This window comes from Desmodus rotundus, chromosome 10 (assembly GCF_022682495.2).
Source record: "Desmodus rotundus isolate HL8 chromosome 10, HLdesRot8A.1, whole genome shotgun sequence".
NCBI classification, from domain to species: domain Eukaryota; kingdom Metazoa; phylum Chordata; class Mammalia; order Chiroptera; family Phyllostomidae; genus Desmodus; species Desmodus rotundus.
In genome coordinates this window covers 2,525,279-2,536,548 of record NC_071396.1, presented here as the reverse complement: position 1 = coordinate 2,536,548, position 11,270 = coordinate 2,525,279, and the positions used below count along the sequence as shown (strand labels likewise).

General features: G+C 50.3%; 1 protein-coding gene across 5 annotated transcripts in view; it reads right to left on the bottom strand.

Moving 5' to 3' along the window:
- Positions 1–609: 609 nt before the first annotated feature.
- The window catches only part of DENND1B (DENN domain containing 1B), a 139,181-nt gene continuing 128,520 nt past the window's right edge, over positions 610–11,270 (bottom strand). For all 5 annotated transcript variants that reach the window (XM_053913258.2, XM_053913260.2, XM_053913259.2 and 2 more), the window contains 3 exons: positions 9,344–9,417; positions 8,210–8,426; positions 610–6,761 (listed from right to left, as the gene is read on the bottom strand). In XM_053913258.2, the coding sequence (XP_053769233.1) occupies positions 6,189–6,761; positions 8,210–8,426; positions 9,344–9,417 (864 nt within the window). In that variant the 3' untranslated portion in view covers positions 610–6,188. The remainder of the gene's footprint in view (positions 6,762–8,209; positions 8,427–9,343; positions 9,418–11,270) is intronic.

The window sequence follows — 11,270 nt, the reverse complement described above, 5'->3', positions numbered from 1 at the left end:
AGTTAATGAAAAAAGTCACCAACGCCTGACATTTGGTGCCAAGGACACTAACTCCACTGAAGGCAAGCCTGTCATCTGATGTCTTACCTGAGGGGACACCGTGGGGGCAGCGAAGGCTGCACAGAGCAAAGGCACTTCCTGGAAGAGGTCACAGACCCCCAGAGAGGTGGTCTTGTGTGGAGAGAGGAGCAACGGAGGGAAGAGAGAGGGGAGGGAGATGCCAACTACAGAAATACTGGGCTGGTGATACCTTAATATAGTGACAAAGTTAAAAAAAAAAATGTTCGACCTGCAAGCCGGGGCACCCAAGACAAATCACAGAAGAAGGTGTAATGAGCTAGGAAGTCCGACATCGGGGGCTATGCCATTCAGCTGAGCTCCCGTATGCAGGGACACCTCGACCTGCTTGATACAGTTAGTGATGCTCCGTTCACCTAACGAATGTAGAGCCCAAGAAAGTTAGTTGACCGTAGCTGTCGGGGAGATTGCAGGACTGAGCTGGCCAGGAAGCAAAGCTGAGGTAGAGATGGGAAGGTCCCGCCGTGGGTCACCGAGAAAAACCCAGGGGACGACTGCCCAATTATAAAAGAAGAGCCGCCACCACGCGAGTGCTGATCAAAACCGACTTTATTTCACAACTGCGCTGTTGGGCACTTGATGGGAACATGCAGTCCGTCCACTGAGTTTTGCATATTTTAAAGCAAGTCCCTGGAACAATCCTTGTGTCCACAGTGTTCTCCCAGTAGTACTCAGCCGCACAAATGATTCCACCATAACCTCAACGATGCAAGAACAATGAAGCTGGTCTCAATGCCGGCGGAATTTTTACAGATATCTGTCTCTGTGGCGGGCAACAGGCTCAGTCCTTTCAAACAGTTATGACTTTAAAGCCAAAGAAACAAGCTTTAGGAAAGTTCAATTTGGAACCTCTCACGTACCTTTTATGTAAAAGATTGATGCATTCTAAGCGGTAGGTTTCACACACGTTTTGCTTCTCTGCTGTCTTAGGCGTTGTTCTAAGTACTAATCACGGCAGACTCAAGAAGTCCCGTGCTAGGTGTCGGCTGGTTAAACGGCTCTCAGAATAACCAAGGGGAAGTGGGGCCCTGCCCCCGAGTTCCAACTCTGTTCTGTCCTCGGCACCACGCCACCCATGGCGGGTGATCTGTCCAGGCCCCTCGATGTCCCCTGCTGAGGGACATGAACAGATGTCCTCGCTGAGAGCCGAAATGGCACAGAGACAAAGAGCCTCAGAGGTTTCTCACATCACAGAGGTAATCATTTGTGATTCTACAGATGACAAGCGGTTGTACAGTTTGAAATTCCTTCACTTACCTAAACACTGGTTTGAAAACAAACACAAAACCCTAGCCTTCCAGTTATAAAGCATCCAGTGAGCATCACAGCTCAGTACCTTGTTCTGGGTTTTTTGGTATGTTTGCATATTGCATCCAGAGCTACCGATTTTTGCACAGTGCTTTTCTGCCTGATTCAAGTATCATAAAAGTAGAAACCTATGGAAGCTATAAGGTTAAACAAACTGTACATTATACAAAAATTAACTTCATTTACAGAGAGTCCAAGGGTGGCAGCAATGCCCTGTGTCAGTCCTACCAAAGATTCATCCCAAAGGCTATTACAGGCTACGATGTGCACCTGACCTTGGGGAGACTTGGTACTTGTTACATGGAATCAACACGTTGCACTATATACATACATTTCTTTTAAAGTAACAATGTTGTTAACACTAATCTAAGGTTCAGGATTTTCTTATTGCATATTTACTGTTGCTGAGGCAGTTAGTTATAATGCAGTCAATCATTTTAAATAAACAAAAACACTTCTCCTGCCAACAATACAAAGACTATTTTTTTTTTCTAAAATCACCTAGAATGTTGCTACACAGAGTTTAACACGAATACTGAAAAGCATGACCTTAAGGCGTCTGCTAGAGAAGCAGGTGTGCGTCTTCATCTGAACGACATTACGCAGGAAAAAATATTGCACAACATCCTATTATTTTCCAAATAAAATATGCTTCTGTCTAAATACACATAACTCCCTCCCGTGACCAAACCGAGACGTGAAACGTCCGGTCCAGACCATTCCGCCTCTTAAAGACGCTTTAAGAAACAGACACCGAGAAATGACTGGGCTGGACAGAGCCTGGAAGAGCCTGAAAGTCCGGACGGAGCCGGAAAGAACTAGTCCCGTATTGTGAAGTATCTTGGAGGAACGAGATTTGGGTATTCATTGGATGTTCTGAAACTTATATTCTGATTCCCAAACATCTGCCCAGAATAAAGTCTCACATGCTAACCAAAAATGGAGTCCGCGTCAGAAAATTCATTCATGAAAATAATTTTTCCCTGAAAATCTAGCTTTTCTAGAAAAGAAGGAAGCTCTGCCGATGTGGAGAATATTCACAGTGTTCTCCTCCTGAGCAGCAGCCTGCTCCTGCACCTTATTTAAGAAACAGCTCACTCATTAGCAGTCCTGGACCCTGTCACCCGGGCATTAGCACAAGATGACAGCCCTGTCCCATCTAGTTCTCCTTCAAAAGGGAGAGGACCAACTATGGAGAATGCTGTTACCCAGAGGCAGTAGACCCCAGGCTGCCATCCACATGCCTCCACACCCCCGTTAGCCCCACGCGAGTGAGGGAAGGAGCCGGGGGTCACAGAGGGGCCATGCTCCCACCCAGCTCCCAGCCCCATGCAGCCTGGTTCGGGGACGGCGCGGAGTGCAGACGGAGACTCACAAACAGGACATGCAGTTTCTGTCTGAGTCTGTCCTCTTCACGGAGGTTTCTCAGATAGCAGCATTATTACAGATACTTCATGTGGTTGCACAGAAAGTCAACGAAGTTAGAAATGGCACTGTGGTTCTGAACTTGGGGCTAGTTTTAGATAGAGCAGCTTTAAAAGACTGTTTTGGTAGTAGAATCTTGGGCTAACAATGTCTAAGCAGGATTTATTATTATTATTGTTATCATTATTATTATTATTGAGATTTTTAAATTCCTTTTCCTCTTAACGGGTTCCTTCACAGGGGGAACACATCAATTATTTTATTTCCTACACCCTCAACGACTGTACCTTGCGTGTGACCAGGACGAGGAGCCAATAAATACACGAGTTAGTAATTTTTAATCAGAGAGGGAACCGCGCTGTGGTTGGGCGCCTTTCTAAGCCGTGCTGGAGGAGGTAAACGTTGGAACACACCACTTAACAGCGCTCTCGCGCTACACAGCAACAGCTCCTGAAGCCGCACACTCCTCTTCCATCCCGCTGACATCCCACGGGCAGGACGCCCGCCCGAGGGTGAAGGATGAACGCACAGGTGGGCCTCAGGGAGAGCCGAGGGCGGCGGGAAGACTCGTGCCAGAGCCGAAGGTCTCACTCCTTCACACAAGTCTGCTGTAGAACAGGGGTGACTTCTTCGGGAAGAAAACTCCAGCAGCAGGGAAGTTTGCAAATATTTGGTGACAGATGATACGAGGCCTCGTAGAAAAGAGCCCTTTTGTTGATTGCAGGTCTTGCCCGGGCCCACTGCGCTCTCCCTCGGTCCGTCCGTCCGTCCGTCCGTCCACCAGCCCACCGGGACGCCTACGCTCAGAGAAGGCTTTGCACACGCAGCATTTTACGGGTTGGAAATACTAATACTTGCTACTAGTCTTCTGGATTTTCTCCAAGAATAACATTGTAGAGTTTCTGTTTTTGCTTTTGTTTTTTTACAGTGGAATATAACAGCTGACGTTGTGTGTTAAATAAGGCACAGATCCAGTTTACATGCCTCGGCAGAAATGTTCCTCCTGAGTGGCTCAGTATCCTCAAAACAACGTGGGGTTTCAGCCGACACCTGGCCAGGTGATCGAAGGAGAGGAAAGACCCGGCATTCCTGAGGCCGTGACACTGGTTGAGCAAAGAACGAACGCCCCGAGTTTGCTGTGCTGCTCTCACGACTACCTTGGTCTTCAGACCGTGAATTCAGAAGGGAAAAAACCTTCACTCCACTCTGCACAGGCAAAGGCTGCTTTCCATCCCCTTTAGAGTGACGGAGGAGTACCTGCCGGGCGGGTCCGCACCCAGACGGACCTGTTTCCTTCCCATGGAAAGCAGCTCTTCTGGTAAGTGGGCTTTTCTGCTATATCCTTTGATGAAGCCAGATGGAATTTTGCGATGAGCATGTAAAAGCAAAATTTGACAAGAACCTTCAGTCTTACTTTTGTGCTGTAAAAAATAAGACACACTTTTCTCCTTCACATACAGATAGTTCATTCTTACAAAGAAAACAAGACCTGTCTTCCTTTATAAAAGTGAATGAATAATTGTCCCAAATAAAACATATCCTTTTAGAATTTGGAATGTAGTTTAAAAAAGAAAAATCTTGGTCATTCAATGTTTAAAGATGGACCTGAATACATATTTTTAAGCTCTGTTTCTAACAAAGACCCTTCTGAGACTTTTTTAACTAAAAGTTAGCTTCTTGCAGTCAACATGCCAGAGCACAGTCCTGATGGGCCCTCGAGGGGTTTCTTAAACACCTTTTCTGAAGTGACAATTAAAAAATAGCCATGATTGGGGCATATGGAGCATCCAGAGTGGACGTACCGACATCAGCCATAACCTCACTGGGCTTTCATCTTTGCCAATCTGGCCTCTCCTGATACCACTGATTCACGACCCCTACTCAGTTCCTACGAATTTCAAAGCTTAAGAGTGAATCTGAGGGCAAAGAGACAAATCTCCACACGCTGAACTGCAAGTGAGTGATACGGACCCTCCGTCCTAAAGAGGAGGAAACACCACAACTTCCTTCCAAGAGTACAGCATGCGGGGCAGGGCGGGGTGGGGGGGGTGCATGGGAACTTCAAGATGCAGGAACCTGCCAAGCACAACCTCAGCCAGGGATCAAGGTCAACATCAACAGTCACACATCATGTGGACAGATGTGCCCTTCGGGCGGCGTGATGAGAGTGGCACTGTCCTTCGGGGATCTTCCTCCCTGGAACCCACAGTCCCAGTGTGATCATGAGAAAAATATCAGACAAGTGACCACGGAGGGGCCTCCAACCATGTCTCTGACTGGCATGCCTCAAAACTGCCAAGGTCAACAAGCAAGACGAGTCCGAGCAACTATCACAGCCAAGGGGGTCAAGGCAGACGCAATGCCCAAGTGTCATGGGGTCTCCCGGATGGGGTCCTGGAACAGCAAGCGGACCGCAGGGGGGAGGTGAGGAAATGTGAATGCCGAGTGGACCATCAATACTGACTCATCGCTCGGGACAAGTGGCCTGTGCGGATGCGAGACATTGGCGCGGGGAAGGCAGGGGCACCTGGGAACTCTCTGGGCTTTCTTTGCAATCTTCCTGGGAGTCTGAAACTTCCAAAACATAAAGTCGATCACTTTGAAAGTAAATCTGAGATGACATAAGCAATTTTGATAAGTTCTAGTTGAGGAAAAAGGATTAGAAGGGGTTTTGGTTTTGGTTTTTAAATTGGGACAGTTTATGCGCCATTTGGCTTCCTGGGGGCGGGCGGACTCCAGCAAGACTGGGGAAAACAGTGCAAGCCCCATGCGGCCCGGTGTCATTAACTCACGTGGCAAAGGCGCGGACCGGCGAGCTTTCCGGAGAGCAGGGCTGCGGTGTCCACATGGACGCTTTCTCACTGAGCAACCAAATGAGTTCTGTCCCTGATTCAGCGACTAGGAAAGGCATCACTGCTCTGCAGGACACTTGAACTTATCTTTGAGAATTTGCAAGTAGCTGCATAAATTATTTAAGTTTGCTTAGTATAGGCGTTAAGCTTAAGGCAGTTAGTGGGTCAAGAGTTTCAGCATTTCAAGGGTAGTTCTGTTCAGGTCTGGTATCTCGATCAGTTCATGCTCAACCAGACCAGCCTAGAGCGGCTGGCTGTGTGCGCGGGCCATGTACAGACGCACACTTAGTTTAAACGAAATGAACGGCATTCAGCACCAATACTGAGCAACCATGTGTTCACTTTCAACATACAACTGGTACCTGATTCAAGAGCACAGCAGAGTTGGCTTTACACTTAAAAAATCAGCGGGCAACACATATACCCCCGAGATCCACGTTCGCTCCAAATGAAAATTAAGTTTTAGACAGTAGCAAGAGCTGTCACCCCTACACTAACTGTTTACCGCATCGAGTACCGGGAACCCTAGAGCGGCTCCCGAGAAGCTGGGACGCGAGAGACCGACTCTGGGTCCTCGGCTTCAGCTCGGTTTCCGCTCGTGTTCTCTTCTGAGACGCTCAGGTCCTGCCGCAAGGGGGCGCTCACGCGGCACAGAGACGCGACCTCGCCGAGCAGTGCGGAGCCTCCCGCGGGCTCTCCGGGCGCTCGCCCTTCTTTCTCCCAAGGGACAGACGAGGACGGGCATCGCCCAAGGCCGGGCACGGGGTCCTCTGAGGTCTGGCGTAGTGTTTCCCTGTCTTCTGGTTTCCCTTCCCCGGTGGTCGGGGATGCGGCGGGCGGAGCCCGCTGCGAGTCCGGTTCTGCCGCCGCGGGCCCGCCGTCGGGGGGCGCACGGAGCGGCTGGTCCCTGCTCTCCTCCGTCAGGATGAACAGCGACTCGGTCAGGCCAACGCCGGAGGAGGTGCGCTTCCTCGGGGACGGAGGGAGGTGTTTGCCATGCAGGGCGCAGTCATCTTGCCCCAGGTGCCACTCGGTTTGGTCCCCGGACCCCCCGTCGAGCAGGGCCAGGTTGTTCTCGCTCGGGGCGTTGGATTTATTCTGGAAGAGGAAACAACACGTTCAGAAAGTTTAAATAAAACTGTAGTATTGCTTTAGCAATTATTTTTTTCCATCTTGAAATCAGTTGTTAACATCCTCAAGGCTGGGAACAGAAGTTCCTTCCGGAGCAGACACAGAGCTGGAGGTCGATTCCTTACCAGGGATGAGATGTGGCCACGTGGCTCCCTCGCCCTTGAGAGGGTCAACTGTGACAGGCAGGCTACCCTGTGAGTGCTGGTGGGGCTGTGCCACAAAGGGAACCTGCTGCCCTGTGGGCCTCGGTGTGGGGGGGGTCCTCAAAACACGAGGCGTGGAACTGCCTTTTGACTCAGAGACTGCACTTCCTGGCAGGTGTCCAAAGGAAAGGAAATCACTGCGGCAGATTCGCGAGAGTTAGGCCGCAGAGGCAGCCTAAATGTCCCCGATGCACGAGCGGACAAAGAAAGTGGCACAGAAACACGGTGGACTATTACTCAGCCTTCAAAAGAGGAAAAATTCTGCCGCTGGTGACAACGTGGATAAACCCAGAATAAGTGCAAGAAGCCAGACACAGAGGACCAGGGCTGCGTGGTCTGCCTTACATGGGGAATAGAGGGGAGTCCTGGGAGCAGAGGGGACACAATCTGGCTGCCAGGGGCATGGGCGGGGGGAGCAGGAGAAATGGGGAGACGCAACCCACGGACAGGGTCGCAGTCACACACCGGAACCACTTCTGGAGATCTGACAGTGGTGACTATGGTTGACGATAATACTGCACTTGAAGTTTCCTAAAAGGGTAAATCTAAATGTTAGGTGACGGATGTGCTAATTAGCTTGATTGTGGTCACCACGTCACAAGGTAAAGTGCATCCAGGAAATACATACAATTTTCATTTGTGAATTATTGTTCAACAAAGCTAGAAATAAAGTAAAATGAAAAGGATTTGCCAAAATAAAAACAAATGGCAACCACAGTACGTAACCAACACCAAGTTCTGAAATTCCCCACATTCACGCTTCTGTCTTTACTGCTTCTAAAGCACTCGGTTCGGTATTGCTGGCAACTTTTGAAGCAATACAATACAAAATTACTTGCACGAGTACCTTAGAATTTTTTTAAGATCAAGGAACTATCGGGGAGAAAGTGGGCACATTTCACGTCTAAAAAACTCCGTGGAGAAGACATGTATAAAATTAGATTGTCAGAAAAGGTTACTGCTTGACAAAAGAACTCCAATTAATGACAATCACTAGCAGAACTGCGTAAATAAAAGGGGGGAAATCTGGAATTTTGTTATGAGAAAATACTTCCTAATGATTAAATTTTATCCTAGTTTTGAAGTCTTGACATCTTCCTATTAGAGGTTAAACACTCCCACAAGCTAAGATAACAACTCGGTTGCGAGTGGGGCGACCGCAGCCAGGGGAAGCCCGCGTTCCCTCCAGTGCGCGGGTGGGGGCGCACTCACCGTGGCCTTGTAATCGATGTTGTCCAGGGACCGGAAGAAGTCCAAGCTCTTGGCGGCGGCCAGCTTCCCCTGGTCCGAGCTGTGCGTGCTCAGCGTGTCCAGGATCTCTCCCAGCAGGTCCATCTCCCCGGAGCAGACCGTCTGCGCTCCGGTCTCCACCGAGTCGTCGCTCTCATAGAAGTCCGCGGGCGCTTCCTCGCCATCCTCGGACGACAGCCTAAGGGACACGAGATGCGCGCTGGCGGCTGTGTGGCCCAGCGGGCTGCGCGCACGCAGCGCTCACCACTCCGGTTGAAGTGCTGCTTCAGTGGAACCACGCGAAGACCCAAGACCGGTAACTGGCTCCGGGCCCCGACCGTCTCAGTGACGTCCCTCCCGCTCACTAATGGAAGCTGTGCCTGTCTGCTTCACGCACAGACACTAAGTCTTCGGGAAGCAGAAGCAGGGATTTCAGGCAGTCTGAGCCGCGGGACTTGGGACATTAGCCTCAGAAATAGGAGATGGAACACTCGCTATCGTCCGGGTCACTTTCAGTATTTTTATAGGGTTTTCCTCGCCTTTGTTTGCTCACTTAGCTCAGCGAACAATGCACACTCCCTTCATATCCAGAGATAAACTTAATAAAGAAAAACGTCTGTCATCGCCATGCACCTTCAAACTGTTAAGAAGTTAAACGTCTACTGTTATTAATTCCCCTACTTTATGATAAGATTCCTTTTTAACACTTTGTATCAACCTTTCCTCTTCTGACAGCACTGCAGACTTCGGTCTCTCCCCACCCGCGCCTCAGTTTGTCGCAGTGGCCTGTACAATCACGGTTCCTGAGACTGAATCTGCGCCTTCACGGGGCGGGCAGGGCTCTAACTTGGGGGGAGGGTCTTTTCCCCTTTCACCATTCGCAGACGCTCTGCGGTTACCATTGCTGTCCAAGGACGAGAGAGTTCAGGTCCAGTGTGCTGTCCCATCTCAAGATTCACACCCCAAGGCCCCCAGGAGCACGCCCCCCTGTGGCGAAGGTTGGTACAACGGGTGGAATCTGATCTGGCGCACGGCTCGCTCCAAACCGTCCTTTGCCACCCACCACGTCTGCACAAAGCCACCCCGCTCAGGAGGACCTCGGAACCCAGTACTGACTTGCTGGCGCGGTCTGCGTTGTCATCGTCATACACCGGGCCATCAAGGCTCTTACGAGGCCTCTTCAAGCGTGCCTGGGGGAGGAAGGACAACGGATTGGCGTTCATAGTGAGGGAAGTCTCTTTCATAACATTTACGGGGACCGTTGGACTTGACCAGGAAGACTTTTAAGAGCAGTCCGCATTCAGGGGGGTTGAATGTTACCCAGTAACCTGATGAGCAGGGCAGGAAGAAGGGAGGGAATCAGGGAGACTGGTCTCAACATTTATTCAACCTCAAAGTAATGAACCAAAACACACCACGGGACTGGACCTGTATGTACACAAGCGCCCAGGCCCTGGCTTAGGAATACGTGACCTACAATTGATGCGACCAACACTCATGACAGAGAGAAATGGCAGCTTGTTTAATGAAGCATCCCGGCTTCTGTGAGCCCGACTGCTGCATTCCTATTTCGGGGGCACCGGGACCCAGGCGCACAGCTTTCCGGGGAAATCAAGGGTGGCTCCCACCGTGCCCAGAACGTGCATCACAGGGCGAACAGAACTGGTCGCCCTTCTGGAAACAGAAGTCTCTCTGGGAAACGGGTAGCAAATCAGCTCAGACCTCAAACAATGTGGGTGTCCTTCGGCGTGGGGACACAGAGCCCATCCCAGCACCTCTTCATCGGGGCTCGCAAGTCACAGACCTGGCATCACTGGGAGCCTGCACGCCAAACGAGGCAGAAACTGAACTAAAAATGACCACGGAAGAGAAGAATCACCCCAGCACAGGCAATACAAATAAAAATATAGACACCGTGTTAGACAATTTTGGGGAGGGGGCAGATCCTCTCATGTTGCCCCACATGAAGGTAATAAACAGAGCGGGGTCCGTGCGTGGCGTAGTGTGTGTGTTCAGAAAGACAGGGCTCCGCTTTGGGTCTGGACGGAAATCTCACAGCCACGAGCGCGTGCTGGTGAGTTTCCGAGTGTCGGTAAACGCGTCCGTCTGTCACGAGTGACTGACCACCGCTCCCTGGAACAGGCCAGGGCAGGCGCCGTAGGGCCTGTGTTTGGTGACAGATGCTTTTCTTAAAAGAGTGACTATGAAGCAGGTGAAGAGATACAGCTACAAGCAGACAACATGCTGGAAAAAAACCGAGACAAAGAAAAAAATAAGTCGTTTTCCAGGAAAAAAAAAAAGCCCTGTAAATATTTTTTCAGAGTTCTGTCACATGACGTGACACCGTCCACACACCTGGAAACTGAGTTGACGCCCCAGCGACGCCTGCCTCTCACTGACTCTGCACGTGCCTTCTGCTGTTTTAAAGCTTCTCTCATTTCTGCATCTTGAAATGTATGTAGCTGTTCCCATAGACATTTATGAAAAGGGGGAAAGGCTGTTCGCTTTGCTTCCCGAGCAGTGCTCATTTCACAGCAGCCAGCTTTCTGTAGCTTCCGGCCACAGGTGCGGGATTGTAAGTAACTGTTTCTCGCAGCCTCCAGTGATTAGGGAGCCTTAATAGACAGCAATGCCATCTTCGGGGTGTCCGCAGTGCTGACCGACGGTCTGGGAACCTGTCAGCACGTACGTTTCCGTATCCCTGACTGCCCAGGTGCCCATATTTTATAGCTTGCTGATTCTCTCATTGGCTAATGAGCCAAGTTATATAAGGAAGTCATCATTCTACCCCTTAATGTAAAATTAGTCTTTAGTGTGGGCAGAAGGCCCAAGCCACAGAACCATCAAACTCAGTGTCTGGTTTGGCTACGGTCAGTTAGGCGTTTCCTGCCTCTTCACAGGATGAGACAGTGGCAGGTGAGACTGAGCCCCCGATGAGCCCGTTCCTCCTGCAGTTCCCATTTCGGTCACTAGATGGCACACAGACCCTAGTAAGGCCAACGGCTGGGTAGATTTAAATTCCTAAGGGGGCAAGGGGTTGGGG